Below are 18278 nucleotides of genomic sequence, written 5' to 3'. Positions count from 1 at the left end.
GTTAAATCTTACCCCATAATTATACAGATATATGGTATCGAGTATCGACTACGCCGTTAAGGGGACGGTTCCACTATTTTATATTGTTTACACTGCAAAATTCTAGCTCTGTATTTTAGACGTGAAAATCATAAATATATTTGAAAATTAAGAACTCCAAACCTATTTACCTTTTTCAAAAATGAAGTCGTTAACAGTTTGGCAGAAAGTAGATATATAATCTCTGCAATAGACATAACAACACATTTTATGCTAAAAATGTTATTATTCACATGCATTATTTAATTCTCAGTCCAGGATTTTCATTCTGTCACGTGGAAGTTTATATGTGTCGTACAGTATATCTTCAGGGCTTTTTATATCTGCTGTTGATGAATGCTACCTATCAACCAACTTCTTATTGATGTAGACCAGGGGTCTCAAACTCGCGGGCCAATTGCGGCCTATATTTTACCATTGCAAATTTTCTGGTGTTTATTTTAGAGGTGGCCTCGCGAGTTGGAGCCTTCAAACTCATTTTGAGTGACAGAAGTGTCTGAGCGGTTGAGTTGCGAAAACGTCTATTGTTACGTTACTTTTTGCGTCTTGCTGATTAGCCAATGTTACGGAATAAACAAGGAAGTGGATGCTCGGGGTAAGGTCCATCGCGGAACTACCTACATTTATGTTTTTGACTTGTTTCGCGTATATAAAAAATGAAGAACTTTTAGAAGATTTAACTTGATCAAGCTAAGCATTTATTATGTAAAACCTGATGCGGCCCGGACTCACTCAGATTCCGTCTCAGCGGCCCCCATGAAAATTGAGTTGGAGACCCCTGATGTAGTAGACATTGATTGAAGATCAATGAACAATTTATTTTATTGAATACCCCGATTCATAACAAAATAAAAAGCAAGAAGTCTACTACATTGTAGACTTCTATATTTTATGATCTAATGTAGACTTCTATTTTTTATGTGTAGACTTATATGTAGACTCTACATATAAGTCTACACATAAAAAATAGAAGTCTACATTAGATCATAAAATATAGATAGTTAGTTGCCACCAACGAGAAATTATGTCGTTTTTGTATAAATAAACACAAACAATTAGGGACATATACAGTGATGAGCTGGAAATATCGTAACAACCGGAACGCACCTAATTCGCAAAATTCCGGTGCGTCCCGGCTACAGCTCACCACTGGTCATATACGTCCAGATATCACAAAGGATAAATATGAATCTATAATTGTTATCAAGTCGAAGTTACTTAACATTATTGCCTATTGTTGCTTAATAGTTCAAAATGATGATGAGTTGCGGTTGGTCGTGAGTTAATTGTAAACGAAAGTGAGAATTTGAACACAACAACAGCATGCTGAAACAAGAATCATAATCGTGTGCGTATGTATGTCACGTACTTAAATAATTTGAATAAAACAACATTATTGATGCACGCACTGGCGTACTTTGTCTTAACTTATAATGCATATGCACTGGTGCGTAACACAATGAAAACAACATAAAGTATCAATTCCGGTCCAGTCACACATATTCATATTTAAACAACGTGTAAACCACAAACAGAGCATCAGAGTTTTGTTTTCTTCAAGTGAATCTAAATAAAATAATATTGTTACTGCACACATTGACGTAAATGGCGAAATATCATCAAAACTTATGATGTTGCGCTTTGCGTGTTCGCGTTTGAATTAAAACAAGTATGCGTTCTTTTGAATACATTATTAATTGTATTATTCGACTCGAAAAAATAATATTTTCTCACAGTGGTATGATATCCGGTTACGCGAAGCACTAGTAACTTACGTTTCACTAAAAGCTCTCGTTTTCGAATAAATAATTCCAATAGTGCGAAATAAACACATTCAGTGACCAACCGGCCTATTCGGATGTTTGCGACAGAGACAGAATTCTATGCTAATATGCCGAAAACCATAGCAACATCGGAGGAAATCTATGAGGTGCCAATACCACCAGAGCAAGTAAAGAATACAGGTATGTTAAAAATAAATATCGGATTCATCGGAGATATGCAGTGGGTGAAGCGTTGCTTGCGACTGCGAAAATCATTTATTTCAAGTGAAGAAGTTCATACTTCTTAGACTCAGATGACGTTTTTGCAACACCAATTCCAGTCATTTTCTATGCTTTTAAAAATTGTTGCCTAAATCTCAAACCGTTCCCCTATAGCTTCATTTGTTAGCAGCAGGAAAGGAATTCTATTAACCAACCAAACCGCGACTCGCGAGAGTTTTCATGCGGCTCTTCTCGTTAACATTAATTATTATCCAATAAACCGTAGTGTAACAGTATTTCTTTCAAACTTATTAAGCGGTAGAAGAAGTTTTCATCAATGATTAAGACAAAATATGTTTTAGTTAGGACATCGTTATAGTGTGTAAATAAAGTGTGTAATGCCGAACAAACAGGCCCCGAAAACCTATGAATGTTTGCTTTCTAAAATCCTGAAGTTCATTGTCTTGCATCCGTATCATCCTACTTTCGTTTTACTTCTCCTTTTTATGTACGCTTATATGAGCCGTCTACAAAGCTGATTACTCACAGGTTCGAATCCCATGCAGGGATGGTTGTGTGCGAGAGTATTGCTGAACTCCCCGTCGCCTGGCGTGGTTCACGTAACCCCTGGTCGGTTACGGTTTCCCCCGCCATCAAGTTCATGCATCCGAAAACAAATAACTAACAAATCCCATACTCCAAATGGAATGGTAACCGGACTAGAGGCCGTGGTTCGCCATGTGGTTAAGCTGTCTTATCGGCTTTCCTTTCCCCGGGATTAACATGTAAATCCTATCCTAACGTTGAGGTCAGCTCAAACTAAAAGTTATAAAATATTTTGCAACCTTTTTTTACAGCAAATTTTGTTTTCATTTTTTAGGAAATAAAGATACAAATGTTAGAAGAGGACTGATTACTTTGGCAATATTCTTATCACTGATTCTTGTGCTCGTCACTGTTGGCATTGTGATCATCATGCAGGTTCGAAAATTTATTCATTATTCAGTGCTGGATTAACTATCACCGTATTTCCGGCAAATAAGTCGCTTTTCTAGACCCAAAGTTTTGGCCTGATTTAGGGGGGAGGGCGTCCTATTGGGCAACTATGATAATATTTTTCGATGTCAGCTTATTATTTTATTCCGACCATCAAATATCTTGCGAGCGATAATTTGCCCTCCCCGCCAGATCAGTTTTATGAATCGGTGTTCTCGCTTCGTGGATCTGGAATGTGAACGCTTTAATTACTTGTCGATCTTGATCGGTATTTGTCGATATCTCATAAAAGCGAGGTTGAATCGCGGTGTCGCTATTGAGGAAAAGCGAAAGATACACGCCGCTAGATCGATGAGTCGGCGATCTCTGATCGCTATCTCGTTATCATATTTAAAAACCACGCAATTCATCGTCATCGTCAAACAATCGACATCAGTGTTTGGCGGACGCCTGGTCGCCATAGGGATCATTTTAGGCTGGTGTTGGTTGAGTGTTGCGGTCCTCCTCGCCATCATCCAACCATAAAAGATCGTTCTCGGTTCCATACATAGCGTAAATGTCTAATTTTTTAAAAGACCGTTCAACTATTCGAACCTTGATTTCTCCCTACGATTTCAAAATCCATTCGCAAACCGTAGCGAGTGATGCGGCGCGCCTATTTCCAGCTGAAGTGAAAGTTTGGTCCCCGGAAACCATACATTCACTCCAGCATTTACGGAGCCTATATTTGAAGGGTTTATTCAGACATACGTTCAATGGCTGTGTGGCAGATGTGCGGGCACCGGGATTTACCGCAATATCCGTGTTGCACCGTCTGACTGCTTCTTTCACATTTTCACAGAAATGTGATTTAAACATGTCCCAAACAAGTAGGGATCTTGAATTTAGGAGTCCACCAGGACGACGCGCCCACACTTCATTCATTGATCTACCTTAGACACCGCTTGTTATCCATCCATTCATTTTCTTAAATGTGGACGATTACTCCTTTCGGAAATTTTTGCTTGTTTTGAAATGTCTTTTTCTTGAAAATTACCATAGGCGGCAATTTTGTCCCATCAGCAAGGCACAATAAAGAACTTTAAAAACGTTGTTTCTGGTGGCCTGTTGTTTTGACCCAAACGGTTTTCTCGCCTGCTTTATTAACAGTTTTGTTCCCTTCCATATCGAAAAATACCGGTGTTTCGTCCATTACCCCTATCATCTGTAGCGGGTACACAAGTCTTTGACGATGTCAAATGATAAATTTTTTAAAACTGGGTAATTTTATTATCCGTATCTCTTGGCAGTTTCTTCGCAATCTTCGTTTTTCTCAAAGCACATGGTTGTACCGATTGATGAAGCGAATACACCAGGCTCAAAATAAATTCCCAAAAATAGAACCCAAGTACTTTGGAACAGATTTTTAGAGAGAACATCACTTTTGTGCAGTGTGTTCTAAAATACTGAAACTGTGTGGTGCAATTATAAAAAAGACGCAGCCAGGATTTCTAAACGGGGGCGTTGGGGCAGATTGCACACCTTCTTTTTGAACCCATGCCTTCACTTCACTGAGAGTGAAATAATTTGGGTAGGAAAGTGGGAAGACCCCGGTTTTTCCAAATAGTATTACCTACTTAGGCCTACGTGTTGAATTGTTTGCGTGTTACACCTTAGATGGAATTTATCAAAACATTCATTTGGCTTTAGCAAGGTTTGATAACTTGCAAAATAAATCCAGTTGGTTTATAAATATGAGACTCAAGCTCATCGCAATGTGTGTATAATTAAGCTCGGCGAGATACTGTTATATTGAAGTCAAATCTTATTGTATAATTAAAGACGCACAAAAACTGTACACCTCTTTTAAATTCAGCAAGCTAATTAGTGAAATCTAAAATTAACAGCTCCAAAACGAGATGAAAATAGTGAAAGAACAAATAATAGACCAAGGCAATCAATCGCTTGGACAAATGAAATTCCTGGAAAAAAAACTAGAATCTGGATACAACAATTCAGTTTCGGAATTAAAGGATATTATGACTAATGGTGATATTATGTGATTTTGTTTCAAAAAAGTAGCCCGGTGATCCAGATTGTTTGAATGACTGTTTGCTTAGTTTTATACTCCATGATTTGATTGTAAATGTACTTTAAACCAGAGGGAGAAATTTGAAAAAGCTGTTTTAAGAAGACATATAATTTTGATTTTTGAACTCTTGTGACTTTTATTAAAACACTTTGATGAATACTGCTTCAAACTATGAATAGATAGATACCAGCTTAGTTCTTGGCAATTATTTTCACACAATTATTCGGGAATTTAACATATCCCTTTTTTGTCTTATAACCCCCGATATGTAATTGAGAATTTTTCATTGTCTGTCACAAATTAGCATATATATCATTTTTTGTAGATTCCAAAGTGTTCAATTTGAAACTGCAACAACAGCAACTCCAGATTGATCAAGCTTTAGACGAAATTTCGCGATTAAACGTTTCTTTTTCTCTTCTGGCAAGGATTACACAAGGTAGCGTACAACACACAACTTTTGTGGTGCGTATTTACGTAAAATAGGGTCCCCAATGAATTTTTTTTCGACCTAGTCGATAGCAAGAAATCCCTCCTACACGTTCAAAATTTAAGAATCTAATGTCTTGCAAAGGATGGTTATATGGTCATTTTTGAATGATATATGTTTAGCAGTTTTTTCAATAAAGTATCGGTTTTTATATTTTGTACATTTACAAACCTCGTAATTCTTTACTTTGTAATTTCGTCTTTGAATAAATAAGCCCTCGTGTTTGTTTTGGAAAAAAAAATTATTTTCGAGGAAACACAGTGGTAGTAGATTCATCAGATTCATATAAGTCCGAAATTCTATTTATTAATGAATAGCTGAACCGCATAGAAAATCTCAATAATTTATTATATGGGTCGATAAATTCCATTATTTGTCATTTGTTCATGGATGCAAATGTTCGTGGGAACAAATGTCCTTGGGTACAAATATCCATGAGTCCAAACGACCGTGGGTGCAAAAGTATACAGGTACAAATGTCCTGGTGCAAATATACAGGATGCCCATAAACTCTTAAAATGTTTTAAAATAGCAAAATAAATTTATCGATACCATATATTGCTTCGGGCCTCACAAATGTTTTAAATGAAGTAAAAATACTTAACAATTAACGATCAAAAACAACAAACCCGGTTAAGATATATCGAGAACTGACTGCATCACAAAATTTAAATTGTAAAAGGGCTTTAGGGACACCCTGAATATACATGATAATATTGCACTGTTCCCAAGTTCAAATTCATCAAAATTAAGATCATTATTCTGGAACACACCCTTTACTGCGCATATATTTCTTTACTTTTATGTAAAAGTCTTTAAATTTTATGAATTTTTGACAGCTTTTCCCGAAGCTTGCACGAAAGTTATTCAAAGCTATGCAAAAATTCAGAACACCACCGGTGGAGTCTTTGATATCTATCCAGAGTCGAGAGACAAACCGTTCGAAGTTTACTGCGATCTTGAAACAGATGGAGGCGGGTGGATTGTAAGAAATAACTGATATAATATGGTGGTCGTTACGTAGCCATTCTCGCAAGCTGAAAAAGTGGCGCTCTGGAAGTATGTGTACCAATAGGGAGGTAACTAATTTTGTTCGCCAATTTTACATCAGGTTGTGTGAAGGAACTGAAACCTGTAGGCAATGGGTATATTCACTTGGCTAACATGGACAATCCCCGAACTTCTAATAGAATTAAAATCGGAGTATAATTATGACCCAACCAGGTACACATACTTCGGAAGTACCGAAAAAACTTTGATTCGATGAAAATCATCACTTTTATTTTTGTTGTCCTCCGCGGCATAAAAATCTCGTAAGCCAAAGCCTTTATTATAATCAAGACTTGCAAATATTCATAAATGGACCTGCTCGCATGCCTACCTAAAGTGCGCTACCTAAACTAGAAAATTAGCAACAATATTTAACAAGACGTTGATTTTAACAGAGTAACTTTGAAAATCATTTGCTACTCTTTTATTTTGCCATATCTTATATAATAGTTTGGGCACTCCAGAAGTATGTGAACCAAAATGGTGGACACCGGATTTAGTATGTGTTACCTGGTTAGGGTTAGGCCATAATTTTAGGTACAAATACTACGGGAGTCAGTTGGCTAGCCCCTGAACTCGTAATAGAACTAACATAAGGAATATTGGAAAAACAACGACTTAATCCTAGTCTGGTAGAAGACAATGATTAAGACAAAATATGTTTTAGTTAGGACATCGTTGTAGTGTGTAATGCCGAACAAACAGGCCCCGAAAACCTATGAATGTTTGCTTACCAAAATCCTGAAGTTCATTGTCTTGCATCCGTATCATCCTACTTTCGTTTTACTTCTGTACCTCCTTTTTATGTACGCTTATATGAGCCGAGCCCGTAGACACACTACCTTCCATCTTGGTTCACATACCTTGTATAAACACATGTAGCCTACTTTAGAATGTATACTTCTAATTAGCAAAGGTAAGAAAATCTAATATTCTTGTCGTTTAAGGTTTTTCAAAGACGAATGAATGGAATAGAAGACTTTTACAGAGGATGGAATGACTATGTTAATGGATTTGGAGAAAAAGATAAAGAAATGTGGTTAGGTGGGTAAAATATGTCTGAATAAGGAAACTGGGCGAAACCTACATTATACTGCGTAAAATAAACAACATTTCGCTAATATAGGCTGGTTATATATACAGGAAGAGCTCGGAATCATTCATTGTCAAAAATCTTGAATGTCACCCACTGTTGTCAAATTGCCTTAAGAGGCCTCGGAACGTTCTTAGAATGTTTCTACAGATCTTATACTATATTTCTTTTGGTCGCATATCTTGCAATCCACGCGATGGGAGCCACATTACAGTTCCCGCATCATGTCTGTGTCTCTTTAGATCTTCATGTGCCGTCGGCACGCGCAATTACAGCATTCAATATTGTTTCCAAATAAAGTGTGGCAAATGAATCACTCCAATGTTCTATTTTGTCCAAAATAAGGCAGGTATTTGCCTGCTTCAACAAGAGTTTATCAACCCTATTTTGTAAAATTAATTTTAGTTTCGCTACTTCGTTTTTTGGCGGACACCGAGATAGCGGACATTGGAACGTAGTATGTGTACGAGGCTAGGGTTGGGTCATAATTTTATTCCGAGTTTCCTTATTACTTATCGATCTTAAGATCGGTAAGTATGTTGATAGGTATTTGTCTGTCTGTTAGATGAACGCGATATCTCACAATTTTGCATGTGCTTGCATCATATCTCGGACTAGAAGCCTATTGATTTTGGGCTAATTATGTCGTGTAATTAGCGAGTTATTAATTAATTAATTATCGCTCGATCGATAAGTCGTCGGTCTCCGACCGATATTCTCGTTTTAGTATTATTACGAGTTCGGGGACTAGCCAAGTGACTCCCGTAGTATTTTTACTTGAAATTATGGCCTAACCTGGTACATATTACGTTCCGGTGTTCGCCATCTTGGTTTACATGCTTCGCGGACCACTGTGTTTGATGACTTCATTTTGTTTGTTTTTCATTTTTAGGGCTAGAAACCATTTACCAGTTGACTAAGGACGGAAATTACGAACTCAGAGTGGATTTGAAAAACGTTTCTGGAGATTCAGCCTATGCTAAATATGAGTAAGTGAGAATTAATTTTTGTTCGCCAATTTGTACATTATGCTATTTGGAATTTGCAAACGTCTAGGCCTAACGAGTAAAGGCAATGTTAATTCTTTTTCATCTCTGCCTAATTGGACACGTAGTGGACATAACGATCGTTTCAATATTATGTTGTTGTTGTTCTTGTTCTTCGACACGTTTTTAAAAAGTCGCTTTTCTCTTCGAATACTGGACCAATTGCTTTGAAATTTTCAGTGGTTAAAGATAAAAATTTTCTCCAGAAGGCTATTACTTTTTTTTTCGCTATGACGTCATCAAAATTATGTGACTCTACGTGTCCATATATTTGAGCATAGCTCTCTTGTTTTTCTTCACAATACTTAAAAAAACCACCCATGTTCGCTAAACTCGGTTACGCAGATAAAGAAACTGGGAATATAACTTTTGGAATATAAACTTTCAAATCACACTTTTTTTCAGGACGTTCTCTATCGCATCTGCAAGCGATAATTATTGTTTGAAAGTCGGTGGATATTCGGGGACAGCCGGAGATTCAATGACATATAGTAATGGAATGTAGTTCACTACAAAAGATTCCGATAATGACTATAAGTCGACTCACAACTGTGCAATGGATACCGCAGGGGCTTGGTGGCATAGGAATTGTAATTACGCAAATCTCAACGGTGTCTATCATCAAGATGGACGAAATGATCCTCAAGGAATTAGGTGGCTTCACTGGAAACAACTTCAAACACTAACGTTCACAGAAATGAAGTTTAGAAAGAAAAAGTAAATTAAAAACAGGAGGTATATTCATTTGACTGACACAGACAGTCCCCGAACTCGTAATAGAACTAAAATATAGAAAATACGATTAAAATTATGCCCCAACCCTACCTAACCTGGTACGCACACTATGAGATTACCGATTTGACAACCCAAAGAGTTTCAAATCTTATGAAGTTTTAATATTATTACACATAGATTTTATGGGGGAACCGATATGCTTTCCCTTCTTAATTTCAGACGCCGGAAAAAATTTCATTACAATTGATTAGTGATAGAAAACGAATTCTCAATGATGAATTTGCCTCAATGAATAATAAACTTTGATCGCAGTCTAGGAAGAATTGTTGTTCAATTATATACCAATATATTCTTTTTCTATATGAAATTTTACCAATATATTCTTTTTAATTTATGTAATGGAATATATTTTAATCATTTTCTTGCTCGAAGCCAGGTAAAATAAACTTAAAATTTATGTATTTAGCAGTTTTTCTTTTTAACTATGTAATAAAAAAGCAAAACAGTTTACACTATATTTATGCCAAAACATCTTTCAATTCTTTCAACGCACTCTGGCTATTTGACAATATATGCCAGTGGCTCCTAGACCCTTAGATATCGCTATCCCTAACTCGAATAACCAGATCAGCCCAATTTCCCATTTAATAACAAATACAGTTCTTAGACCAAAAACAGCGAAAATACTAACACCCATTGCGTCTTCCGATCCGACTTCAAAATGATAAACCTGCAATAGCTCAGCATTTTAACCTACAATCTGTACGGAGAAGTATTGGTTTTATATGCAAGTCCAGCTTTTTCGCAGACTAGTCAAAAGTTTGGGGATTACAAAAAAATTGTTAACACAATGAACGTCTGGATTAACGCCTAAAAATTGCCAAATTACCCCATTGGAGGTAATAATTACCCGCAGCTTGAGAACCACTGCTATACACGAAGTTGCTTCACAAAACTCCTTTTCGTGATTTATTACTTATCGATCTGAAGATCGGTAAGTATGTTAATAGGTATTTGTTTGTTTGTCTGTCTGTTAGATGCACGCGATATCTCACGAAAGTGAGGTTGAATCTGCTCCAAATTTTGCATGTGCATTCATCATAGCTCGGATCAGATGACTATTGTTTTTGAATGAATTACGTCGTATAATTAGCGAGTTATTAATTAATTAGTGATGGGGCACACGATGTCATTTAGGAGTAAGATCACTGTTTTGGGGGATCCCCTAACCTTCGATCGATAAGTCTTCTGTTTCCAACCGATATTCTAGTTCCTAATTTTATCGCGTATGTATTGATATATATCACAAGATTTCATATTCTCAGTAAACTCAGTTCACAAGCACTGATATCACGCCGGCCTGGGTGTTTCCCCGAAAATGAGACCTAGGAACTAGTATGATCTTTAAAATGATTTTAATGTAATTTTGTTTTTGATAATTGAAAATAAAAGCCATCTCTCTAAATAACCCCCTGTGTTATTTTTTAAAAGATCAATTGAAATAAGGCCCCGTCTTATTTTCGGGGAACACACGGGGTACAGGATAAGATTTATAAGTGAGGAGTTCCGCTTTCTTTGAAAATAAAACAAAACGTTTTGAATACAATATCGCGGTTTTAGCAATGGCAAAACAAAAATCATGATAACAAACACTAGGTGTTTTCACAGGCGCCTGGTCTTTTGTTGTGACTATAATACTAATGTACTTATATTAGAAGTAAATATGTTTGAATCAAATGGTGCCATCGGCGTATTGAAATATCCATATTACACAAAAAGGAAACTTGTGGCGCAACAATGGTCTCAATATGAACAAAGAACGTGAAAAGTGTTGCAAGTAGACTGGAAGTTCCTGTACCTCAGCATCCCCCCAATAGATTACCGAGTTTAATTCCAGGTTGTCTCATAAATCTCCTTCTCAACCAAATGGTTGTTAAATACATTGTTAGACAATGGATGTACATTATGAGAATTGAATCGCTTTCGGAAGAGGTTAGACGTAACTTTGCTGCCTGCTTTCTTAATTTCATTCATTGAGCGATATTCTATAATTGTACATTTCTAATGAATGGAATATGTTTTGTACATAGTTTATTAGTTGAAAGTCCAATAGCGTGAGCGCGAGCACCATTCTCTGAATCTCTTTAGCATTGTATTTCACTGACGAATCGAAATATTTATATTTTCTGGTCATTCATTCAGGTAATTACATAGTAATATAACACATTAGCTTACGTCGAGTGCAGTATATCAAAAATATTGGCGCATTTTCAGGTGAAGGAACAAAGATGAAAACTCTCGTTGCCTGCCTGTTTTTGATAGCATTACCTGCTTTGTTATTTATATGGGGCATTTTGGTGAGTCTTATTAGTTTGTACTGACTGTTATAGAAAATTTGGATCACAGGAAGTCAAATCAACCACCATTAGAGAGCTATAGAAGTGGAGTCTTTCACTTCCAATATTATAAATTATCATATATTGCCTCCCCTTCCCTTTGGAATATACAAAAAAAATTGTATACATAGCAATTTGGTAGCTTGTAATGCTTTTTAGACTCTCAGACTCACGCTCAACCACGCTTTTTAGTCCCGCTAGCTTTTAAGATCTTGCACTTGATATAACTGCATTTTCCGAAACAACGATTGGTCAGAAGAACACGCCCAAGATATTCCACTTTATTTATCATTCCACATAATGCATTTTCGGTATCCTCTGTATAAAAAATTTGGCTTTTAGTTGTTGTTGAGAATTAAGATTGTAAAATTTGATGGATAATTCGAATTTTTTAATCTCTTGGAACATCAAACTGAATTTTAAATTCGAAATATTCGATTTTCGTGATCATCGTAAAATAACCAAAGCGGATTGTTTACACATAAGCGGATAAGTCGTTGTCATTACGTAACTCGATCAATATTTAAAAAATACCGTATATCTGTATTCAGAGCGATCACTTTCTACAATTGCGACCATATGTGTTTATACTATGGCGAGTTTGACGCTCAATAGGTTTCTAATAACAACTTGGTCTGCCATAAAAAACCAAGAGTGTTACAAAGATGCTTTCGCGAAAAGTATCTGGTTACCATCGCGAGAAAGTCTATTCAGCTAAGCGCATTGACTCAGATTTGGTGTAGGCATGATCCTACCTTCCAGTCCAGTGGTTCTCAAACGGTGGTGGCGACCCACAAAGGGGCGTAGACAATTTTTTAGGGGCGTGAAGCTAATTAAAAATAAAAATATTTGTTAGATTTTATCTTGTCCGCCTTATTTCGGATATTTACATTTCAAAACTTTTCATTCATTTCATTATTTACGCTCCATCCACGTATGTTTGAATAAAACATACTTTCGCCTTACTATCTGTTATTTGTAGCTTATTGTTATCTAGTTATTTTTGAGGTGGGGCGCGAGACTTGACAAATTCTAAAAAGGGGCTTTAAAAAGCTTGAGAAGCACTGCTCTAATCCTATTTGTTGTCTGAGTTAAATATCTCTCTTTTGATTGTGCTAGTCATTCCAAATTCAGAAATTTCAAGTTTTCCATTAAGTAGCATTTCTTATGTAATAGGTGGTACTCGTTTGTAGCCTTATTCAGAGTAAAAGTTCGTATTAATATCTAAATTTAAATTTGTTTAGTTTGGAAAAGTCGACAACGGAGCAACGCCAGGTATTGAGTTTTATTATGAAATATTTCGTCCATCATAGCGAATTTCTAGGTGATAGGAATAAAATTTTACTTTTTGAATATTTGCATCTACGAATTTACAAAAACTTATGATAAGTTGGAGAATATTGCTCGGTTAAAATGAAATACTTTTACTAACACAATTAACTTTCCACTTATTACTTATCAATCTTAAGATCGGTAAGTATGTTGATTGGTATTTGTCTGTTAGATGAACGCGATATCTCACGAAGGCGGGGTTGAATCTGCTCTAAATTTTGCATGCGCATTCAGCATAGCTCGGATCAGACGCCTATAGATTTTGGATGAATTATGTCGTATAATTAGCGAGTTATTAATTAATTACCGATCTTCGATCGATCTTATTTCAATTGTCTTTCGAAAAATAACACTGGGGCTCATTTTCGGGGGATGTCTTTTATTTTCATTTATCAAAAACAAAATGACAAAGTAGAGAATAGTGAGATTTTTAAATAAACAAAACATGAAAACGGATATCCATTAACTAATAAATAACACGTTTTTCTCTCACACATTTTAGATTAGTCATTCAAAACGTGTAGGAGGGATTTCTTGTTATCGACGAGGTCAAAAAAAAAATCCGCGCTGTTGATTATAGGTCTTATTTTAAGGGGAGGGAAATAAATATTTCACATACTATTCTTGAATATGCAGACACGAGGTGATTTTTGTTGCCTTGGTTCTTCAGATTTCGATGACCGACATTGTTTTTGCCGTGGTATCAAAGAAAGAGATGATAAGTTCATGCCAATGTTTGGAATACCAAGCGGTACAAGTGCATCCAACCAACATTACCCTGAGTTCACATACAAGAGTGGAGTTGAACTCTGCTATTGTTGTTTCGATTCGATTTGTATAAAGGTGAGTTTTATTAGTTAGTTTAAGTCGACCTATGCGTTGTGTGCACTCCCAGGCGTATTAATAGTAATATACTGTAAATTTAAACAGCTCTTTAACGTTTGTGTATTACGACTACATTGAGTATTGTTTTCGGGAGAATAATGGAGTCATCACATCCCAGAAATTTTATGGCGTGAAATAATATTTTCAAAAACAGTCAATACACGATAGGCGTTTAAGGATGCATGTTCTCTTCTTTTAAGATTTTTCGATCAAATTGGTATGGGCATGTCAGCTATCACTATACCTGGGGAAACTATATTGATGGCTTTAAGAACGTTGATGATTATGACTAGCTACATGAGCAAACTATGGACTACATGATCCTTATTAGCTACGGAAGCAAACTATGGATTATTAAGCATCGTCAAACTTTTGTATAAACCATTGAGATTCAGTAGGCAAAACTGTGACTCGAACTGTCACTCACTTCTTCCATTACATTTGTCGAAAAAGAAAATCTTTCATGCTTTAATACTTTTATTGACAATCGTTATATATGTTATATTTTATATTAATTTTATTCTTCAACTTCAACTTAAAATTTGTCCAATTTGAAATGCTTCAATAGTTTTTAAATCATCAAATCCGAAATGAAGTGACTAAAAATTCAAAACTCGTATCGCAAGCCTGCGAAATTGGCACTTCTCCACGGGTCGCTCAACTTTTCCTTGTTGACCGCATTTGGCCCGCGAGCCGCAGGTTGCACACCACATACGTAAAGTATTAGACAACTCAAGAATAAATGACCGGAGTCTCCGTTTTCAATGATTCGCATTCACAGTTTGAATAGCTCCGACTCCACAGCCATGTGTTTGATGCTTTGCATAAGATTGATTTTTTTTAAAAACAGGGGTGGGCAAATTACGGCCGCCCAATTTTGCGTGGAAAATTACGACTATAGTTTTTATGGATATAAATTTGTGTTGAAAATTTTGATGAAAGTAACGAATCGTCGGCTAAAATATAAGACCGTAATTCCCAACGTATTATCTGCATCCTAATATAATGTGCCATTTGGTATATATAATTGTGCTACTTAGTATCTATAATTGTGTCACGTTGTACACTAGCTGTTTGTTGTACATTAGCTGTTAAGCAATTTATTTGTAAAAAAAAAAAAATGTTTTTATTCATAGTTTCATATTGAGTTTTAAGTGGCTTTTTGAAGTATTATTAATTTTCGTTTTTCTGCCTTGCAATCTATATATCTCGCTTTTTATTTTTCCTTACGTTTTATATCTATTGTTCAAATGATGTGTAGGGACGTACACCTTCGCCGTAATATAGTAAAGTTTACCATCAGGAGTTTGGCTTTCTTGGGGAATATCACTTTTAAAGTAGAACAGAATTAATATTAATACAATCTGATATAACTGAGGGCTCCGCAAATGGTATTGAGTTATCTCGCATATATGTGATGTCATTTACCAAAAATAATCGCTTTTATTGTCAACATAACGGAACTCTTATTTCATCTATAGTGCCAGAGATTTCGATTGTCCTCTAGATTTTAAATTTATTTTGTGAATAAATTATTACAAAGCAAGAATATGTGTGATAACTTCTATAAAATTGTTCGGTCGACTTTGCATAAGAATTAGAACATAAATATTATTATATCTGATATTTCTGAAGATATGCTAGGACAAAACAACGTACCGAGAAAAATACCCAATTCTGACTGTGGGGCAAATTGGTAGTTCGATATGAAAACATACTGAACATATCGAATGTCCGTCTACATGACCAGACTCTGTATCAGATATTTTGGCCGTGGTATAGGTGTTATCAATTTCTTAAGGGCGTGGGGTGGGTGTTATCAATTGCGTAAAATAGTGCAAAAACGTAATCATTTGTTTATTTGATCACCAGGGAACAAACTTTCTTATACCATGTCTTACCCCAGCAAATCCTAATCATGCTTTGCTTCTTTAACTAGAATAGGGTATTCAAATCACCGATGAGCTCCGCGACATGTTTTTATTAATTAGATCATGTCACTGTATTCATGACCCGTTAAACTGGTATTTATAACAATTATATTTACTAATAACCTGATGATGAAATTTCATAGCATCTACTTTCTGAAGATTGCAATGAGATATAATATTATTGCATGACTATGGTCTTCTTTTAAACATACCTACCTACCACCATAACCGACCTAGGGTACTAGCAGGGTACTATGAACCTCAGCATTACCCTTCTATATTCCCTGGTATGGTACCAGAAGTCTCATATATATATATATATATATATATATCCCACATAGCTATATTTCTATGATCATTCGCAACCAAACCTTTGTTCGATTTATTAGACAAGGGATGTATGAGGTGTATGCATCAGAAGCTAATTTGGACACTCGCGTGCTGCCAGTTTTCATGAATTGATTTAATATGCTGTGCCAACTATAAATCCCACATGAATTGAATGACTATGTCTATTGTTTCGTAGTTTATAGTTCAATATTGTATACAATCATTGTAAGCGTTGTGCGCGCCATTTTCTGAATGACTTCCTTCAGTATTGTAAATCTGTGATAATAAAATATATCAGAATTTCATTCATTGAACTCTCTAGAAAGCGACCGTAACTCAAAAACTATTAACGGTTCATGAAAAACCCGTCGTTAACGATGCAGTGCTGTCAAACTTGGCTGAAATTATGTTTCACTTCAAAAGTATCATTCATTTATCATAATTACTTACAGACACTATTTTATATTAGCACTTGGTGCGTAGATATCACAAGAAAGTTTGTAATTACGGATTAATAATAAATACTACGTGAACTTTTTGAATCCATACGACTGCTATCTTTCAACATTCAGCAATGTCTGCCGAACGTGAAGAAAGACAAATAGGTGGGTAATTTAATCAAGGGCTACGTTAATACTTCCCAGACACCATCACTAAATATGATAATATTGAACTAGTAATAAATACTACGTGAACATATTTGACCTCATACGAGTGCTATCATTCAAATTTCAGAAATGCAGTCTCCTGAACGTGCAGAAAGACGAAGAGGTCGAGGTGGGAAATAATGTAATCTAGGTCTACTCTTATACTTACTAGACACCGACACTAAATACGATAATAAAAATGCCATTTGCCTAAAAAGTTGTTACAATATGGCAAGAGCGAGTACGAAAGAGAATTAATGACCCGCCAAGGTTTCTTGAAAATCTCATTTTTGACAACAAAATAAAACAGGATCGCTCATATTGCGAAACACGAACTTCTATGGCCACGTAGCTAGCTTATTTGTAGCATCTTAAAAATGTCACGCCCCGCACCTGTGGTTGTATATATTTAGGGCAAGAGGGTATCATATTATATTCTGGGTTAGGATTGATATAATACTTTGGCAGAAGATTTTGATATATGTAGTGAGATTCACACATTTGCGACACAGCATTGTCAAGCCAATCTGCTTTTGCATAACAATAAACACTACAGTCGGGTCCCGCTGCTTACGTGAAATATTCAAATTGCACTTATTTTAATAGGTATGTTAGAAAACGTTCTGAAATTCTTGGATAATTGTTTATTAATAGAATATATGCCTTGCTTGTAGTAGTGTGCAAAATATTAAAAATAATGATGCTTTTTTAGATCCATCTGTCGAGCAAAGTATAAGACAGCATATCATCTTTTGCATAGTTGCTACTACTGCTTTAACTTTTGGGATATCTTTCCCGCTAGGTGTTTTAGTGAGTACTATAAGTTAGTCTCGAGTCTCGACTGAAATAAATTATGTGTTAATTTATATTGCGGTACAGTCGACTATTGTTTACGAGCCAGGTCAACTAAGGCCAACAAAGCCAATATTTTTAAATCATAGAGCGCTTACTTGAACCTTTGCACAAAAGCGGGTGAAATACAGGTAATATCACTATAACATTTTTGTTGAGGTTGTAAGCAGACAACTTGGCGAATAATTTTTTTTGCTATCTACAGTATATATTTATTTATATTGGATGGGTGCAGTCGCGGGGCTCCAACTTTCTATTTATAATTTCGACATTCTTCCTTGGTTACATTGTCAGCTACATAATGAATCCTGGAAATAGTTTATTTCGTAATAACAACACAACGTTAGTGTAATTCCAAAGATCTGATTACAATAGCGGTTCATTCACTGGTTCGATTCAT

At 35.7% G+C, this 18278-nt stretch overlaps 2 protein-coding genes across 4 annotated transcripts; both read left to right on the top strand.

Annotated features, from left to right (window-relative positions):
* The first annotated feature begins 1120 nt into the window (after positions 1-1120).
* Positions 1121-11023, top strand: LOC120337849 (tenascin-R-like). 2 transcript variants are annotated; one of them, XM_078117151.1, is made up of 8 exons: positions 1133-2003; positions 2905-3005; positions 4907-5048; positions 5417-5530; positions 6421-6566; positions 7579-7675; positions 8617-8713; positions 9176-11022. In XM_078117151.1, the coding sequence occupies exons 1-8, from the start codon at positions 1898-1900 to the stop codon at positions 9273-9275; spliced, it is 903 nt and encodes a 300-aa protein (XP_077973277.1). In that variant the 5' UTR covers positions 1133-1897; the 3' UTR covers positions 9276-11022. The 2 variants fall into 2 exon arrangements, with proteins under 2 accessions (XP_039261682.2, XP_077973277.1); XM_039405748.2 differs by lacking the exon at positions 8617-8713 and having other exon boundaries at positions 1121-2003; positions 9176-11023.
* A 476-nt stretch (positions 11024-11499) lies between these two features.
* Positions 11500-15597, top strand: LOC120337096 (uncharacterized). 2 transcript variants are annotated; one of them, XM_078117350.1, is made up of 5 exons: positions 11500-11707; positions 11780-11862; positions 13146-13176; positions 13904-14076; positions 14319-15597. In XM_078117350.1, exons 2-5 carry the CDS (start codon positions 11794-11796, stop codon positions 14409-14411), a joined length of 366 nt encoding a protein of 121 aa, XP_077973476.1. In that variant the 5' UTR covers positions 11500-11707; positions 11780-11793; the 3' UTR covers positions 14412-15597. The 2 variants fall into 2 exon arrangements, with proteins under 2 accessions (XP_077973476.1, XP_039260750.2); XM_039404816.2 differs by lacking the exon at positions 11500-11707 and having other exon boundaries at positions 11714-11862.
* Positions 15598-18278: the final 2681 nt, after the last annotated feature.

This window comes from Styela clava, chromosome 10 (genome assembly GCF_964204865.1).
Source record: "Styela clava chromosome 10, kaStyClav1.hap1.2, whole genome shotgun sequence".
Taxonomy (NCBI): Eukaryota; Metazoa; Chordata; class Ascidiacea; order Stolidobranchia; family Styelidae; genus Styela; species Styela clava.
This window is presented reverse-complemented; position numbering and strand designations above follow the sequence as displayed.

Excerpts from the sequence above, each read along its gene's own strand:
- LOC120337849 (XM_078117151.1), top strand. The coding sequence starts at position 1,898 with ATGTTTGCGACAGAGACAGAATTCTATGCTAATATGCCGAAAACCATA. Across the intron at positions 5,049-5,416 it reads AAAGGATATTATGACTAATG|ATTCCAAAGTGTTCAATTTG; the intron begins GTGATATTATGT and ends CATTTTTTGTAG. Across the intron at positions 6,567-7,578 it reads CAGATGGAGGCGGGTGGATT|GTTTTTCAAAGACGAATGAA; the intron begins GTAAGAAATAAC and ends TTGTCGTTTAAG.
- LOC120337096 (XM_078117350.1), top strand. The coding sequence starts at position 11,794 with ATGAAAACTCTCGTTGCCTGCCTGTTTTTGATAGCATTACCTGCTTTG. Across the intron at positions 11,863-13,145 it reads TATTTATATGGGGCATTTTG|TTTGGAAAAGTCGACAACGG; the intron begins GTGAGTCTTATT and ends AAATTTGTTTAG. Across the intron at positions 13,177-13,903 it reads CGACAACGGAGCAACGCCAG|ATTTCGATGACCGACATTGT; the intron begins GTATTGAGTTTT and ends TTGGTTCTTCAG.